Source organism: Ahaetulla prasina, chromosome 3 (genome assembly GCF_028640845.1).
Source record: "Ahaetulla prasina isolate Xishuangbanna chromosome 3, ASM2864084v1, whole genome shotgun sequence".
NCBI lineage: Eukaryota > Metazoa > Chordata > Lepidosauria > Squamata > Colubridae > Ahaetulla > Ahaetulla prasina.
The window spans coordinates 173,315,465-173,334,448 of record NC_080541.1 but is presented as its reverse complement, the minus strand read 5'-3'; the positions used below and the strand labels follow the sequence as shown (position 1 = coordinate 173,334,448).

Below are 18,984 nucleotides of genomic sequence, written 5' to 3'. Positions count from 1 at the left end.
AGAGGGAAGACCCGGCAAGGCCAGGTACCGGCACCTGGAGGCTCGAAGGGCTGAGATGGTCAGCCAATTCCAGGCCATGAGGCAGTCCCACTGGAGCAAGGCCCTCCGGCTCTTTGCCACCAGTGGCACTTCCCTCCAACCTTTACCCCAAGCCCCACACCAGGAGGCTGAAGCAGACCCCAAGTCGGAATTTCTGCCCCCCTCTGACCCACACAAAAAGACCCCTAAGGGGGAGACACTCTGCAGCAACACAAACGTTCATTGCATGTATCCATTTCAGGTGCTGTAGTTTGAGGATTCCCGATTTAGTGCAATATAAAAAATGCAAATAATTTTTCTGCGGATCACCAAAATTTTCTTGCGGACCACTAGTGGTCCACGGACCACCAATTGGTGACCGCTGCTTTACAGCCCTCTCTAAGCGGTTGACAGAGTCAGCATATTGCCTCCAGTGTTTCTCAACCTCAACGGCTTTAAGATCCCAGAAGTTGAAGTCCACACATCTTAAAGTTGCTGAAGTTGAAAAATACTGAGCTAAACAATGACAAGAAAGAAAACAAGTAAAAGCAAAATCTGAATCCTTCCAATGTGCATTGATAAGGAATTGCTGAGATTGAGGTGCCCAATATATTTGATGATGTTATATTTTGTTTTTGAAAATAACACTTCATGTTCTCTCATCTTAGTAATTTGATTATCTAGCCAAGAAAATGGTTTTATTTAGCATGTGCAAGCCATAATTTTGAAATTTGGCATGTGAATGTGAGGACTGTTAACAGGTTAACTCTCATTAATCACATGAGTAGCTTCAATGTTAAAAAAATCTCTGAAATACATTGCAAAAGGACTGTTCAATCAGTCCTATTATACAGCATTAAAGATGCAAGTCTTGTTGGCTACACGAGAATAAACATGATCTAGGAAAATAAACCAATCCGTTTATAATTTTTCTTATTTATTTGCATTCTCTTGTGTACACTCTCAGGGACTTGATACATATGCAATTCTGCTTTTCATACGACCATTTTCACCTATCTTTAAGTTTCCTGCTTCCTGATGCGATTCCACTCATTTTCTTATGCTGCCCCTTACTGGATGGAATTGCCCACAACAATTCCTTTTTCTGTCAAACTCTGCATCCATTCAAGGAATCTTTTGGAACAATTTTTTCCTGACACTGAAATACGTAAAACTGAATGCTTATCCAGCTTACGCCACATTTATTTCAGCTTCAATCTGCCTATCATCCAATCAGGGCTTCCTGTATCAGAACTGCAGGGCTTTCCCATATTTTACTCTCAAGTATCCTGCTTATCAAATGAATATATATAATATTTAGCATGATTAAAGATACTGTTATGGCCCATCATGTCTTTCAGAATAAACAAATATAGTCTGCTTTTTTAAAATCAGTATTTTCTTAAAACACTGCTAAACTGTGAGAACTTATTATACGAAGATTGTTTACCTGCTTGAGAATACTGTTGTAGCAAGAAAGTATAAAAAAAATCCAAATATTGTATATTTGAAGCCAAATGATACTTTACATTAGGACTAATGTCAAGTTTTCCATGGTCTTATTGGGAGCTATTTTCTTATAATTTTCAAACTTGAGAAATGCAACTTATAATTTATTATTAGAGTTATTTGCAAACTTGAAATTTACTCTAAAATCTGTATTATGATCTATAATCCCGCTCCCCAAAAATTAGCAAGATGTTCTCTGAAAAATGCAATATTGGCATGCTTGATATTTCACTTTTTGCAATTCAACTAAACTCCAGCTAGGTTGTGCATCTGAGCAACTCTGCAGCACAACATATTGAATTGTTGCCCTCTGTTCTCACTTCATAGCCAACTCTTCAAAATACAGGCGCCTACTTACCGGAGTAGTCAGTTCAGGAGTAGAGATTGGAGTACATGCACTGTTGAGTTTCACCCCACTTCCAAGATCAAAGTCACAAATTTTTACAGGTGCTGAAGTTGAAAATACTGAGCTAAACAATGACAAGAAAGAAAACAAGTAAAAGCAAAATCTGAATCCTTCCAATGTGCATTGATAAGGAATTGCTGAGATTGAGGTGCCCAATATATTTGATGATGTTATATTTTGTTTTTGAAAATAACACTTCATGTTCTCTCATCTTAGTAATTTGATTATCTAGCCAAGAAAATGGTTTTATTTAGCATGTGCAAGCCATAATTTTGAAATTTGGCATGTGAATGTGAGGACTGTTAACAGGTTAACTCTCATTAATCACATGAGTAGCTTCAATGTTAAAAAAATCTCTGAAATACATTGCAAAAGGACTGTTCAATCAGTCCTATTATACAGCATTAAAGATGCAAGTCTTGTTGGCTACACGAGAATAAACATGATCTAGGAAAATAAACCAATCCGTTTATAATTTTTCTTATTTATTTGCATTCTCTTGTGTACACTCTCAGGGACTTGATACATATGCAATTCTGCTTTTCATACGACCATTTTCACCTATCTTTAAGTTTCCTGCTTCCTGATGCGATTCCACTCATTTTCTTATGCTGCCCCTTACTGGATGGAATTGCCCACAACAATTCCTTTTTCTGTCAAACTCTGCATCCATTCAAGGAATCTTTTGGAACAATTTTTTCCTGTCACTGAAATACGTAAAACTGAATTCTTATCCAGCTTACGCCACATTTATTTCAGCTTCAATCTGCCTATCATCCAATCAGGGCTTCCTGTTTCAGAACTGCAGGGCTTTCCCATATTTTACTCTCAAGTATCCTGCTTATCAAATGAATATATATAATATTTAGCATGATTAAAGATACTGTTATGGCCCATCATGTCTTTCAGAATAAACAAATATAGTCTGCTTTTTTAAAATCAGTATTTTCTTAAAACACTGCTAAACCGTGAGAACTTATTATACGAATATTGTTTACCTGCTTGAGAATACTGTTGTAGCAAGAAAGTATAAAAAAAATCCAAATATTGTATATTTGAAGCCAAATGATACTTTACATTAGGACTAATGTCAAGTTTTCCATGGTCTTATTGGGAGCTATTTTCTTATAATTTTCAAACTTGAGAAATGCAACTTATAATTTATTATTAGAGTTATTTGCAAACTTGAAATTTACTCTAAAATCTGTATTATGATCTATAATCCCGCTCCCCCAAAATTAGCAAGATGTTCTCTGAAAAATGCAATATTGGCATGCTTGATATTTCACTTTTTGCAATTCAACTAAACTCCAGCTAGGTTGTGCATCTGAGCAACTCTGCAGCACAACATATTGAATTGTTGCCCTCTGTTCTCACATCATAGCCAACTCTTCAAAATACAGGCGCCTACTTACCGGAGTAGTCAGTTCAGGAGTAGAGATTGGAGTACATGCACTGTTGAGTTTCACCCCACTTCCAAGATCAAAGTCACAAATTTTTACAGGTGATACCTGAAATGGAGGAAAAACACATATAAGTCAAATCACTGAGGAAATAAATTAAGCCTAATGAAAAGTAAACAGGTAGAATAACAAAGCATAGGCACACCTTATTGAGAGATTCACAGAGTATATTCTCAGGTTTTAGATCTCGATGTGCGATACCTAAGAAGTAACACAGAAAGACAATGAGTCATGTCTAAAACGACAATGCCAAAAATAGAGAAAATATTTGCTTTTTGGTGTTTGCAGTAGCTACTAATTCCATTGCACTTAAATCATCTCTTAAAGTTACATTCAAACTTCATGAAATATTCCTGGATATTTTCCAGATAATTGTACAGGAGAAATAATATGCATTAGAATAATGGCATTAAAATAATATCTTCACATGAATCTTGAACTCCCACAAATTACATAGTACAAGCCAGGCATTTAAGAAGCCTTTCTAATACACAAAATGAAATGTATTGGCTTATGGACTATTTTTTATAGCTCTTGATAAAAGATGTATGTATACTTATAATACTGGTAGGTTTTTTTAAAGAACAAACAATGAAATATGTTCCCTTTATAAACTCGTGTTGTCAATACATGGATACCAGCAGTAACTGGCTCCTTCACAAGTTAAACCAGAGATCTAAAGAGTCCTGAGGAGCAATGGCATAATTTCTAAAGTCAATGCTTGACTCACATTTTCACCCACACTTTGAGTATTCACAACTGTAAGAAAACCTATGAATCTTATATTCAAAAAGTTTTTATTAGTCAAAAAAGGTTTATACAAATACATTTCAGGTATGGTAAATTTTCATTTTTCTTATCTAAAATAAGAATTTTACTCAAATTTTTTAACACATACAACAGCCATATGGCAAGCAGGTGACACGAAGTAGCTAAGTTTACAAATTTTAAATACGTAATAAAGAAGAGTCAAGAATAAACAGAATATCGTACAAAGGAGAGTAAGGAAAACCAACACAATCCCAAATATCTTTATCACTTCCTAGTTTTAGATCTCAGAACTCTGGGTTCAGCCTGACCCAACTCCAGGGCCGCAACAGCGGCAGCCGCTTCCTCCCCATGATCTATAACCTCCCCTTCTTCAATTCCTGGGTCATCTGATTCCAGGAGGGCTTTGTGTTCCTCCACATAGGCCGTAGCCTCCGCAATTGTACTGATTTTTTCGTAATGCCCTCCCGGAAAATCATCAATCCTCTGGCATCAGCCATCTGAAGCCCACTCCTTCTGGTACAATTTGCTTGACAAAAATAATATTTCTTTCTTTTTCACGTACCTGTCTGGGAATCTGCCTCAGAATGGCTATCTCCTGCCCCTGTAAATCAGTGCCCCACTCCTATGTTTTCTAAGAATTTCATCTCTCGCCTCTTCTCACAAATTTGACATGAACCTCTCTGGGAACTGCATGCGTGCGTGCATATTGCGAATTAACTCTATAAACTCGATCCACATCCCAATTCATGAAATCAACACCTCTCCCAAGAAATTCTCCCAACAATTTAGTCACAACATCTCTCAAGTCTTCTTGGTCCACTTCTTCCAAATTTTGAAACCTAAGGAAATAAGACATTTTATCCATCTGTAGTCCAAGCACAGCATTGCCTGTCGCCTCCTCTCTTTTCTGCACTGCCCGCATCTCACCCTCCAAACCTTCCACTTTCTGCTTGTTTTCTGCTGAAACTTGTTGAGTATCCTTTAAATCCTTTTGGATAGTCACAATTTCTGCTCTTATTTCATCCAATTTCTTGTCCATATTAGATAACTTTTCCAAAATTCTCTCCATCTCTCCAGCAGTTGGTCTCTGACCTTTTGCCATTAAGGAAAAAAAAAATACAAAATCCTCAGGCAGGCACAGTATCCTTGTAATTTCCTCCGGATCCACCAGGGGGCACTCACAGGAGCAACGAGTCCAGAGTACAGTTAGTCAACCAGGAAGCCGAAGGGAAGTGATGTCATCAAAATTCTCATAGTGAAGGCGGAAGCTGGACGCCACCACTGTTCCCCAGAAGGAGGGGGGGCCTCAAACCTTCCCTCCTAAATTTCTCCATCACCTCTTCTCTCCAGAGCTCCACAAAACCGGTAATCTTCTTATTTTAAGTTCTCCTCTCTCCCGAATAACTCGTGCTCCTTCCAACCGCAGGGGAGAGAAAACCCCCCCGCACTCCGGAGCACTCCACTCAAATTACATAGTACAAGCCAGGCATTTAAGAAGCCTTTCTAATACACAAAATGAAATGTATTGGCTTATGGACTATTTTTTATAGCTCTTGATAAAAGATGTATGTATACTTATAATACTGGTAGGTTTTTTTAAAGAACAAACAATGAAATATGTTCCCTTTATAAACTCGTGTTGTCAATACATGGATACCAGCAGTAACTGGCTCCTTCACAAGTTAAACCAGAGATCTAAAGAGTCCTGAGGAGCAATGGCATAATTTCTAAAGTCAATGCTTGACTCACATTTTCACCCACACTTTGAGTATTCACAACTGTAAGAAAACCTATGAATCTTATGTTTCCAAGGGAACTGGACATGTATAAGGGTGCGTAGGTCTTCAAAAGGAAAGTTTTCTTTTTTCAGAATTTTGACCAAAGCATTTGTTCAAATGGGAAACAAAAGGGCGCCCTGCTTCTAACCAGAAGATAATGGGGTGATTGAATTGAATTGCCCAATTGTTAATATTTCTGCACACAAGCAGCAGCCTGTGTTAGTGAAGCGAACTCAGGCACACTGATTTATTTAGAGACAAAGAATCTCATATAGGATGACTGGGATGAATTACATAGGCCATTGGGGCTTACTTTTGATGTTGGTAAGAAAAAGCTATGATAATAGATGGCAGGGGCAGGCTGGCTTCAAAACATCTTGTAATTACATTGTGATTTCAGTGTTTCCCATAACTGCACTGACCTCTTCATGCAGGTATTATAGATGTGTGAGGAGGACGAACCTTTTACTCACTTCAAATTTAATTATAGAGGGTTTATTTCAGGGGTGAAATCCATCAGGTTCTGACGGGTTCTGGAGAACCGGTAGCAGAAATTTTGAGCAATTTGCAGAACCAGTAGTGGAAATTCTGAGTAATTCGGAGAACATAAAAATACCACCTCTGGCTGGCCCCAGAGTGGGGAGGGAATGGGGATTTTGCAGTATCCTTCCTCTGCAGTGGGGTGGGAATGGAGATATTGCAGTATCCTTCCCCTGCCACGCCCACCAAGCCATGCCCACAGAACCGGTAGTAAAAAAAATTGAATTTCACCACTGGTTTATTTTTTTTACTGGCCAACAGACTACATAGAAGGAAGCTGTGGGTTTAAAAATAAATGTTTTACTTAAACGTTTTTTAAAATTTTGAATTTATCATCTGTACCATTAAGTGTCACTGTTAAGCTAAAGTGGTGAGCAAAACTTATATTACTTTGATCCGTGGCATTAGAAATGACATTTATACAATTAAAAGCTCCCCAACATATGGCTGTCTAGCTGCATTTAAATACATCTAACAGAGGACAGCCTCTACCTCCCTTCATAACTGGATCAATTTGCAAACTGCTCATATTCTTATGAAGTTTGTTTCTAATATTCAGTTGTATTCCTGCCTTCCTAAACCTTAAATCCATTGTCCCATAACCCAGTGCAGATCTTGACTTTCTGTGTGACAGTCTTAGCTATTTGAAAAACTCTGCCAGAATCTTTTCTTCACAATTCTTATTTCATTTTGTCTGTCTTTATCAGACTTAATTTCTAATTCCCCAATCATCTGTACTTCTATTACTTATGCGTGCTGTATTGATTTTAAATTTTTATTATTAATGAACATTGTGGCACTACTGTACCATTCTCAAGGCTGTAATAATGGATTGGAAACTGGAAACTTAAAAATCTTTACAACCTTACGGTAACCAGGTTGGGTTGCATACATAATTCTGTATGTTTTTAATTTTTTAAAAAATCATCCATACTACTTCATAACCCAGACTTGTTGCCCAGCCTCCTCCATATACTGCAACGTATCTGCTTACAAGGCATGTGGATCACCTTTAAGCACACAGTTAATATGAGCATTAATCATCTTCTCCAAATCCCCTGTAAGTGTCATTTATATTGAATCATCGTTCCTGTGCAATAGCTCAATAGGAACTATGTTCAATCACTGTACCTCAAAGGCAACAACCACAGTGTCAAAATCCTTAAGCAATTATGTCGGAAAAAGACACCCAAAATGCTTAAACACAGAAATAAACTTAACTTCATGCTGGACTTTTAAGTATACAAGCAAACCTTGCCTAGCCTGAAAGCTGATGGCTAATGAACTTGGAAATAGGAATATGTATGTTTTTACCTTTTGTGTGCAAGAAATCCAATGCACAGGCAATGTCTCTCACTACCTGGCTGGCCTCCCTCTCATTAAAGTGCTTTTGCTTCTGTATATGAGTCAGGATAGAGCCTATAGAGGAAAGATGGCAGGTAGATGCTTTTAGGCAAAACTTCTGAAGAAACCAAACTCTATAATAAGTATAGACATATTTGTGACAACTAAATTGCCCAGGTTCCTATCTCAGCAAAAATAGCAGCAAAGGTAATTACAGAAGAGAAATTGATTTTACAGCCCCCATATCACAGCTCAAAAAGTTAGAGACCATGCAGACTGGTCTGTTTACTTCAGAAACAAGTGTGACATTTACTCCAAAGTTTTTTATAGAAGATTACTATTTTAATCAGGAATGAAAGGCCAAAAGTTTAAAGACCATTCCCATTTTCTGAACATCCCCGCCCCATTAAAGACAAATTTTGAATTTATACTGTAGATATACAGATTTTTACTGTGAAATTGTATGATACTTGGTCATTGCAAAGAGGGACACATAATCTATTTCCTAACTTCATATTTTTTATATCTGTGACCAATTCTCAAAACTAAAAAACACAAGTCATCTGCACTTTATTATAATGTAATTATTCTGAGTGACTTCAATTCATTTTTAAAGAACCATCCCAATATTATCTGTATAATATTTCAACTTCATACATGAGTACAATAATAATATTTAAAATAGGCTATGAATGAAAATCCAAGTGTTATGTAATAGAAGATAAAACTACATATTTCTGTGAAAAGTTTGAATTATTAAACTAAGGCAGGGTCAATATTATAACAAAACTGGGAGGGGGGCAGCACAAAGGAAGGGGAATACATACTTACCTCCTCGCAGTTTTTCAAACACAAGGTAGTACCTTACACTATCTTCAAAAAACTCTATTAATTCCAAAATGTTCCTTAAAAACAAGGCACAGGTGATCATGCTAAGTCTTATTTTCTTAGTACATCAAAAGACACAAGTATCCCCAAAAGTGTTATTTGAAATTGTTTTCAGATAAACAATAAAATAATCATGTTAGTCTAATCCTAAAATGATCAGTATGACTGTTTCTAAAATTAATCAGTATCTTTAATAAATATAAAAAATAATTCACTTGTCTTGCGCTCTCTCTCATTCCCAGGCCTGTATTATTAAATAAATATGTAGGAGCCAAAAGGACCTGAAAAATTTTGGTAGAAGCAGTTGCTTCAAGTCTACCCTTTGTGCTTTTTCAACATAATTTACCAAGGGATGTTTTTTGAGCTCTTCTTTCTACACATATACCAAGAATAAACAACTGCTGCCAATCTTATTTTGTGGAATTTTTAACATACAAGGTTTTATTAATACTGTAATACTTACTTATTGCCCTGACACTGATACAATGTTTCCACTTCTCGAAATACCCGACTCCGACTATGTCCAGCATTTTTTTCAATTATCTGTTGCAAAAATAGTGGTTTTTTTAATGAAAAACTTCTTGCAGAATGAATATTGCATTATATCCAATTCTTTCTGCCTGCCAAAACTGGGTTTTATTGACAGATCAAAATCTCTTCTTGCACTATGTTACAGATCGACTCAACCCTATACCCTCCAGATGAGCTTTCAGAAGCCTTCATGAAGCATTGGGAAGAAAAGTGAGGGAAATTCCTGTTGCAGTAGTAGAAAATTTTGCATGATGCGAAATGTTGCCAATGACACAATCTTTTCATTTTAATATGTTGAAGGGAAAAAAACGGTTAGAGCTAGTATCGTGTGGGGAACTATGGCCCTTTTATGACTTGTGGATTTCAAATCCCAGAATTCCTGCCTCAGTTGCAGTTGAAGTCCATAAGTCATAAAGGGGCCATAGTTCCCTACCTCTGAACTAGTTATTAGTGTAGTTAATAACTGGTAGCTTCTCACAGAGGAAATCACATTTTTTTTTAGCAATAACGCTCTTAATCAAAAGGAAAATTGTGATGCTTTCCTCACCTTAACTGCATATTCCTTTCCGGTCTGCAAGCTAACTGCTCCTTGAACCTTGGCATAGGAGCCCTCACCAAGCATCTCTGCAGTGAGCTTGTATAAATCTGCCAAACAATAATAAGAGTAAAATAGTAATAAGAAACTATGCGATTATGGATGAAACATGTAACAGTGTTACCCACTGTCATTGGGGCACTTGGTGCCATGTCCAAGAATTTTGCAAAATACATCAAGAAGTTGCAGCTCTCTCCATGTTCATAGGAGAGCCAAATTCAATAAAGAGTCAGGAAGGAGGAGGAGGAGGAGGAGGAGGAGGAGGAGGAGGAGGAGGAGGATGGGGACTTGTAATTTTACTGCCAGCTTCTACATTGACTCTGCTTGTTGAAAGCTGGATGCGAAGCTCACAAGTGACAATCAAGGGAGCACTGGATGTTGCAATGGCCATAAATCTGGGCTGGGTGCAAAGCACCTAAATGATGATAATATACTGTAACCTGCAATAGTGGTAAGTTCAAGGACCAGTCATAAAGTTACCTTTTCAACACTGTCACAATTTCAGATGGTTGCTAAACAGGGCTGTTGTTAAACAGGGAGTATCTCTATTTTGCTCAAACAAGGACAATGCGCAAGAAGTAGAAAAATGTAAGAAGTTGTTCTTTTAACCCAGTGTTTTCAACTTTAAGATGTGTAAGCTTGAATTCCCCAGCTAACCACGATGACTGGCAGATTCTGGGAATTGAAATCTTGCACCTTAAAAGTTGCTGAGATTGAGAAACACAGATTTATGCTACAAATCAAAGTGCAATATTCTTACAGTATTCCTAAACTAAGACTACCATAGAAGATTGAAGACAAGCAAACAAATATACACAAGACCAAAACTACACCCCCCAAAAATCCAAGCAGTTATAAATCCAACCTTCAAATCTTCCAGGCAAATGATCTGTAGCTCTTGTCCTCTTTTTCTTTTTCCTTTTGCCATTGTCTGATATGGGAAGAGGCTGGCTGTTGATTATCTCTACACAACAGAAAAAGTACAGCAGATCACTCTTTTGTTTACAGCAAATATGCGAGAGAGTAGTATGACTTCATACTCTTAAATCTCTAATGTTCTCTTTTTTAATCTCCCAATGTAAGCCACTAAGGGAAAGCGGTGACTCAGTGGCTAAGATGCTGAGCTTGTCGATCGAGGGGTCAGCAGTTCAGCGATTCAAATCCCTAATGCCACATAACAGGGTGAGGTCCCATTACTTGTCCCAGTTTCTGCCAACGTAGCAGCTTGAAAACATGTAAAAATGCAAGTAGAAAAATAGGGACCAGGTAACAACATTCTGTGCGCCTTTGGCATTTAGTCATGCCGGCCACATGACCATGGAGACGTCTTCGGACAGCGGTGGCTCTTCGGCTTTGAAACAGAGATGTGCACTGCCCCCTAGAGTCAGGAACAACTAGCACATATGTGCGAGGGGAGCTTTTACCTTTACCTTTAAACCACTAACAAAAAGAAAATATTTTTCTTTCCAAGGAATACTATTTTCAAGGTAAAGGCCACAACAACAAAAAAGTAACAATAAAAAACAATGTAGAAAATGTTTGTACAAATGTTACAAAACATAGGATTCCCACATAGCACATTGTAGACCTATTTGGAATAATTTTTTTACTTTACTTTATTTTTTGCTATTTCAACTGTTAAAGCCAAGAATAGGACCTTTTGGTTCAGACACTATAAAATAATAAGCCATAATGCCTGGAAGGGGAGGGGCGAGAGAAGGAATGGCTTTTTACCAGGTTGTATCAACTCCAGGCAATGGAGCTAAAGAAAAGAGACTATGCAAATTACAGTGTGAAAAATCGCAGGACACTAAAAGAAGATACTTAGAATGCAAAAATCTATTCAGCAGAAATATTACTCAGCAGTGATGACGAACCTGTTCGGCACCAAAACCCAGAAGAGGAGGTGCCCAGGGAGCATGCGCTCCCCCCCCAAAAAATGAACTTCTGGTGTGGGTGACTATCAGCTGGCCGGCACACATTCTCAAGCAGGAAAACGGAAGATCAGTTCTTCCAGTTTCCGGCACTGCTACATGCAAAAAGGCCAGCTGATCATCGCACGCACATGCATGCCAGAAACTCGGAAGAGGAATGGGCGACGCCACAGGTGCCAGGCGACATGGCTCAGCGTGTCACTTCGGACACGTTTGCCATAGGTTCACCATCACGGGTATACAGTAAATAAAAATTTCATAAAAGCCCAGAAGGATGGCAGGAAAAGGGTCTGGGGATTTTTTTTTGTTTTTTTCAATCGATTCTGAATTTTTTTAAGTTAATGGTATAGTGTGGGACTTTCGTCCCCACGGAGAAATGTAATTTTTGCTGCATGTCCATCGAATGGATTTTTATTTATTTTTTTGTATTTTGAAGGCCTGTCTCCATTTTAAAAATACTGAATTCAACTTGAATGAAATGCTACAGTGGTGCAGTAGTTCACAATAATAACTCAATATACTTTTAAATTTATGATTGAAGCTGTAATTAATATCATTACTGATGCTCACAAGAATATCATAAAGGTCTTAGAGAATGATTTTTCCTTCATATAAGCACAAAAAGCTTCCACATACTGATTTAAGATTATTTTCCATCATTTTTACAAGTATTTTTTAATCTTCGTGTCTTTGTAAACAAATTGGAGGAATTATGTATCACTTTTTAATTTTTTTTATCAAATCCAGGATAAAATACATGTGAACAAATTCATCAGAAAGTAAAAGATAATGAATGTCTTAACATGCTTTATGAAGACTTATTTGGTTGATTTGGGCATATTATATTCTGTCAATCTAGGAAACCAGTTTATTCAGTAAACCAAATTAAAATAAATCATCATTTGATATAAAGTGTAAACTGAAAGCCAGTTTATGGGATCCACATACAATAATTTTGATTTCATTCTAATTTTTCTACAGCACGAAATAGCCTTCAAAATAAATCCAAATATGATTTTTTACTATTCCTGAATATTTTTATTTCCAAAAAATAAATGTTATATTTGTTGAATGGCTACTAAACTTACAAAGTTTAGTGAACTGCAAAAGTGTTTTGAGGTTTATTTGCAGAAAAGAAAGTAGTTTTTAGCAAACATATTGTTAAAAGAATTATTTATTTATTAAGTGAATTAAAAATAACTTCCCATACCAAGTTAATAATTTGACCCCTCAGGAAATTACTGTTTTATTAAGTTCTGACCAATCTTGGTCCAAGAATGAAATGATGAAATGACAGAAGGTGTTGAAGCTACAGGAACCTTGAGGGTGAGTATTCATGCAATATTGGAATTCAACCTTATGCAAGCACAAGCAATAGAACAAAATTAAACTACAGTCTTAGACTTTAAGAGAGCCAGATGTTATTCTGTTAAGAAATATATTTCTTCTCTACAGTATCTATACTGGGCTAGCCAGTGTAGAGGCTATTTCAAACAGTTTTTCCCATCTGATACATCAAAGGTTAAACAGCTTTCTTTCACACCCAAAAAAAAGCTTGATTCATTGCTATGTCCATATTGTGCTAGACAGCCATAAAACAAGTGTTACTTTTGCTATTTATTCTGCCTGTGGTTTTAATCAGAAATGCAAGACATATCCTTGTATAACCTTTCCTAAGATACTTTCTGCTAGAATGAACTAGAATGACCTTGCCTTTTTTTAAAAAATGTATAAGATGGCAATCAATTGTTTTACCACAATGTAATTATTGTAGCACTTTCCCTTCTAACTTATCTTGTAGTAGGTTTGCTTTAAAATTATATTAAATGAGCCTAGGAGCAATCTGTATTCATCTTCACAAAATATCTAAGGAAACTCAGGGAAATTAATAGAGCCTTATCTGGGCTGCGTTGGTGCTGGCTCTTGGAACTGTATGAACAACTGTCCACAACTCTGACCTGTATGCCCAGAAGCAACTAACAACGCTTCCAACATTGCACTAGCAATGAACACATTAATTCCTCTTGCCCATTGTTATCCCCTTCTTCTTACGCCCCTCAATCTTAGCAAGCATAGTTGTTTTTGCTATGCTATCATTTGCTGCATTAGATGTCTCACTGATTTAGCTAATGCTTAACTAAAAAAGACAGAACCACACGAAATGAAGACTTGATTTAGCAGACCTTGACCTCTAGTCTGTAGTAGAGGAGAACCATTTGGTTCTCTCTGCTGCCATCTAATGGTTATCTGGGCTTCTGCAGTACAGGTAATGCTCAATTTACAACAGTTTTTGTTCATTGACTGTTCAAAGTTACAATGAAAAAAGTGACATGACCATTTTTCCCACTTAACCACCATTGCAGTATCCTCATGGTCACATGATCCAAATTCAGACCCTTGGCAACTGACTCATATTTGTGATGGTTGCAGCGTCCTGGGGTCACGTGATCACCTTTTGTGACCTTCTGACAAGCAAAGTCAATGGGGAAGCCAAATTCACTTAACAACTGAGTTGTTAACTTAACAATTGTAGTGATTCATTTATCAATTGTGGCAAGAAAGGTCACAAAATGGGGCAAAATTCACTTAACAAATGCCTCCCTCAGGAACAGAAATTTTGGGATTCAATTGTGGTCATAAGCCAAGGACTACCTGTACATTTTGTTCAATTGGTATTCTTGAAAATATTGGGCAAGGTGTGGGTTGCAAAGAGAAGCCATGCTTCCTGTCTTCACTATATTTATATCTCTGAGTAAAATACTTTTAAGCATAAATAATTGATATATTGATATACTGATAAGCATATATCAATCTGTGCCATCAGAAACAAAGACCTTTTATAGAATAAGTTGCCATAGTTTCCAGCATTTACCAACACGGATATAGAGCAAGCTACTGTATATAAACAGAAAGCAAAATCCACACTTACTTGCACTGGCAATGTTACCTAATCGGGTAATGAACATCTGCAACAACCAAGCACAGACAGCACCAAGAACTCCACGCTAAAGTCAACGTATTGAACACTTTAAGGGCAAGAGGCACCCAAGAAATAAATCTGAGTTCAGTGGTTTAATATTCAAAGCAGATACCTGATTTATGCTGGATGGGTTTCACTGAATAGAAGGCTGATGGAGCCTGGCAACACGTTTCATTCATAAATGAACTTGATGAAGAATTACTTTGTGACTGAAAGTAAACAAAAAAGTCTCTGTTTAGTTCTCCCAATTAGTTCTCTCTGTGCTCACTCTGACCTATGAGAGGAGATATAACAGATGACAAATCTGTTCTTTATTAATCTATGAAAAACATTATGACTTGTTTGTTGTTGAAGAATTACTATATATAGTTTGCACTTACAAAGTAGACCAACAACCAAGTTTCTGCCCCCTCCCTATTCATTTCTTCTCTATCTCATGTTATATATTCGTCAGGAGTAGATCTCCTTAATGTCGTTAGCCATATTCAGTGACAACACAATTTGTATTTGTCATACTATGATTCTATGAGGGTGGCAACAATTTGAGTCTATAATAGTCATACTTTACATGATAGATAGATAGATAGATAGATAGATAGATAGATAGATAGATAGATAGATAGATAGATAGATAGGTAGTACATTACTGAGATAACATAACCTATACATTCCTATACTATAAACACAAAGACTTCAACTTCTGAGCATGATTCCAGATGCTGGTCCATCACCTATAAAGCCCAACATGGTCCCCTCAAGTGGGTTCCATCAAGTAAACAATGATATCTGTCAGGACTCTGGGTGTGTGATTTCTCTGTAGCAGTACCTGCCCTCTGGAATGAGGAGCCACACAAAATTCAAATGGATTCCTATCTACTGCTATTCCAAAGAACTTTAAACACCTGGCTCCTCAACCAGGCTTTTGATGGGGATGACTGATGCCACTTCTTCTTTTTGGTTCCCCTCTAGGTATCCTTTCTTTGCCTTCATTGTACTATCTTGTACCTTTTTTCCTTTCATTTTGTTCAATCAAAGCAATAATAGCATTGATTTCTGTTCTTAAATGTGGTTTAACAACTGTAAACCACCCAGATTCACTGGGTGATGAGCAGCATGTAAATTTTATTTTATTATATATACAAAAATATGAAATCTCAGTTACCAGTTTTTAGCTAGTCTTCGCACAAAAGGCCAAAGTCAAATGATCATACTATGGATATACAGGTAGTCCTCGACTTATGACTACAATTGAGCCCAACATTTTTGTCGTTAAGTAAGACATTTGTTAAGTGAGTTTTGCCCCATTTTACGACCTTTCTTGCCTCAGTTGTTAAGTGAATCACTGCAGTTGGTAAGTTGGTAACCTGGTTGTTAATTTAATCTGTCTTCCCCACTGACTTTGCTTGTGAAAAGGTTGCAAAAGGTGATCACATGACTTTGGGACACAGTGACGGTCATAAATATAAACCGTTTGTCAAGCATCTGAATTTTGATCATATGATTATGGGGATGCTGCAAAGGTCATAATTATGAAAAAAGGTCGTAAGTCACATTTTTCAGTATAACTTTAAATATTTGTCACTAAACAAACTGTTGTAAGTCGAGGACTATCTGTATTAGGTGACGGTCTAGCTCTCTGGAAAAGTCTACAATGGTGAGAATGGTGGAAGGGAAGAGAAAAAGATGACCAGCAATAATGTGAATGGCCTAAATTACAGCAGCAATGGACACATTGTTGGAAGACCTAAAGACCAAGTTGGGAACAGAATGTCATGGAGAAAATCTATCTATGTGGTTTATTTATAGTTAGTTGCACAGTCAGCCAAATGTTTAGACTGCATTTGGCATTTATTTTCACCTATCAAGTTCTTTACAATAACCTAGATAAAAAAGCCAAATCCAGTCTAAACATCTGGTTGACTGTGAAATATTATCAAATACACTACAATGTGAAATCATAGCTGTCAGTTTATTAACTGGTGTTAATAAACTGCCTTCATACACATCAAATTCTTCCCAAAAATCTAGGTTGACACAATATATCCAGTTCAGTATAGGTGCACATCCAAGCAGAGTGACCTTTTGTAATAGACAGATGGAAATTTTGTCAATGCGCAAATTTTCTAAACGCTGTCCAATATATTTTTGTATAATACCCAGTGTGCTGACCACCACTGGGACTTTATGTCATAATCTTTCAATCCTGATTTTTAGATTGTGATACTTTGTGAACTTCAATTCTTAGTCTTCTATTCTACTATTTCTTCTTTTTAACCAGAGTTAAATCTGATGTGAGCCGAGACCTTATCATTTTTTTATTTGAAAATACTGCAATATTTTAACCTATTCATTTTCAACTATTTTTTAACTATATATTCCCATCAATTTTTCACTAACTGCACATAATTTTAGAGATGTTCCAGAGAATCATAGTGACAGTTATAACATTGTTCACAATCAGTTTGTGCAATCTTCTTGCATGAGCTGAATATATAATCTATAGTTTCTTCTTCCACTTTGCAAAATCTGCACTTTGAATCATTTAATAATTTTTCAATTCTGGCCTTGATTGCATTTGTTTGAATAGCTTGTTCTTAAACAGCCAAAATCAAGCCTTCGGTTTCTTTTTTTAATGTTTCAGTTTTAAACCCATTGCCAGGTTTTATCTTTACCCATTTTCCACTCAATCTTTTTTAGAACTTGACTGTGTCATTCTATTTAAAATAATCAAATCCTGTGTTTATTTAGTTTTATAAAAATAATTCCAACATGAAAAAACTATTTATTTGGGCTAATCATTTTCCTGCTTTGTTAGTCCCACTTGTATACATTTTATTGGAAAACTGAATAAGGAATGATAAATTTTCTAAACACTGGAATTCAATTGCACTTTAGAGACTGAGGTGAGAGAATTCATTTCTGAGAAATAAGTCCCATTTAATTCAAAAAGGTTTGTTTCAAATAAGTATGAGGATTTCTGCCTTAAACTAGTTTTTCAAGGCCACCTATTAAATTGTCCCAGCCAACTGGTCAGAAAAAAAGAAATTAAAGATATACCAGCTGTTTCCAATCCACTACCCTCCAGATTTAGATTGCATACCCATCATACATGGGGTATCACAAGCCCTAGAGATACCTGTACAAAAAGGTTGAACAGAACAGTTGAAACAACTGTTGAACAGAAAAAGTTATGCCTCTGCCATCTACCGCCAAGGCATTATCTGTGTTACTCTACCTTAATATTTGTATCATGAGATGGAGTTTATTAAACCTGCTTGAAGATTTTTGCAGAGTTATGAAATTTATTGAAGGGATAAGTAAGGTGCAGTGTCATGTAAAAGATGGCATAAGTTTATAAAACTTCAGCTATTATTCATACTGAATCACCAGAGATTTATAGTCTTCATGATGTCCAAGCACATCTAATGCCTATAGTGGTTAGGTATTAGGCAAGCATGACACAGAAATTGCTTCTCTCACTTTGTTTTGCAGTGGAAAAATCTCTGTTGGAAGAGTACATTCAGTTCTGGTCACACTTAAAAACCAGACATGAAGCAGCTGGAAAGGATATTAAGTAGTCTGATAAATGAGACATACAAAGCTTGACTGAGGGTGCATAGCTCAAAGAAAAACAATAAAGATTTGCAAACAGTTTTCCAAAGCATGGTTAACCTTGAAGGTTACTTTTTTTTTAATTTGCATTTATATCCCGCCCTTCTCTGAAGACTCAGGGCGGCTTACACTATGTCAAGCAATAGTCTTCATCCATTTGTATATTATATACAAAGTCAACTTATTGCCCCCAACAATCTGGGTCCTCATTTTACCTACCTCATAAAGGATGGAAGGCTGAGTCAACCTTGGGCCTGGTGGGGCTTGAACCTGCAGTAACTGCAAGCAGCTACTGTTAATAACAGACTGAGCCACTCAAGGACCCTTTCACTGGCTAAAGCAACCCCAAATAGACTATTAGGAATAATTTAAGAATATTAGCATTCTGAAGTCTGTATTTACAGTATTTATTGACTGCCTTTTATTTACAATGTATACACATTATGATAATATGACAAATCTTCCTCTTCCTTGCTGTTTAAATTAAGTGCAACATTTTGTTGGCTAGACTTAAAGAATAGTCACTGTTGTGGTATTTCAGGAATAAGAAAATAATGTCCTTGGGAGGGAGGGGATCAGTGGTGGGTTGCTCCCAGTTCATCCCGGTTCGGGCAA

General features: G+C 36.7%; 1 protein-coding gene across 1 annotated transcript in view; it reads right to left on the bottom strand.

The window, feature by feature from the left end:
- MKNK1 (MAPK interacting serine/threonine kinase 1) overlaps window positions 1-18,984 on the bottom strand; it is a 29,878-nt gene that overhangs the window by 6,840 nt on the left and 4,054 nt on the right. Inside the window, exons 3-10 of the mRNA XM_058175062.1 lie at window positions 14,870-14,966; window positions 10,709-10,807; window positions 9,796-9,893; window positions 9,181-9,260; window positions 8,661-8,734; window positions 7,800-7,904; window positions 3,542-3,597; window positions 3,349-3,444 (exon numbers count right to left, since the gene is read on the bottom strand). Of these exons, the coding sequence (XP_058031045.1) occupies window positions 3,349-3,444; window positions 3,542-3,597; window positions 7,800-7,904; window positions 8,661-8,734; window positions 9,181-9,260; window positions 9,796-9,893; window positions 10,709-10,807; window positions 14,870-14,966 (705 nt within the window). The remainder of the gene's footprint in view (window positions 1-3,348; window positions 3,445-3,541; window positions 3,598-7,799; window positions 7,905-8,660; window positions 8,735-9,180; window positions 9,261-9,795; window positions 9,894-10,708; window positions 10,808-14,869; window positions 14,967-18,984) is intronic.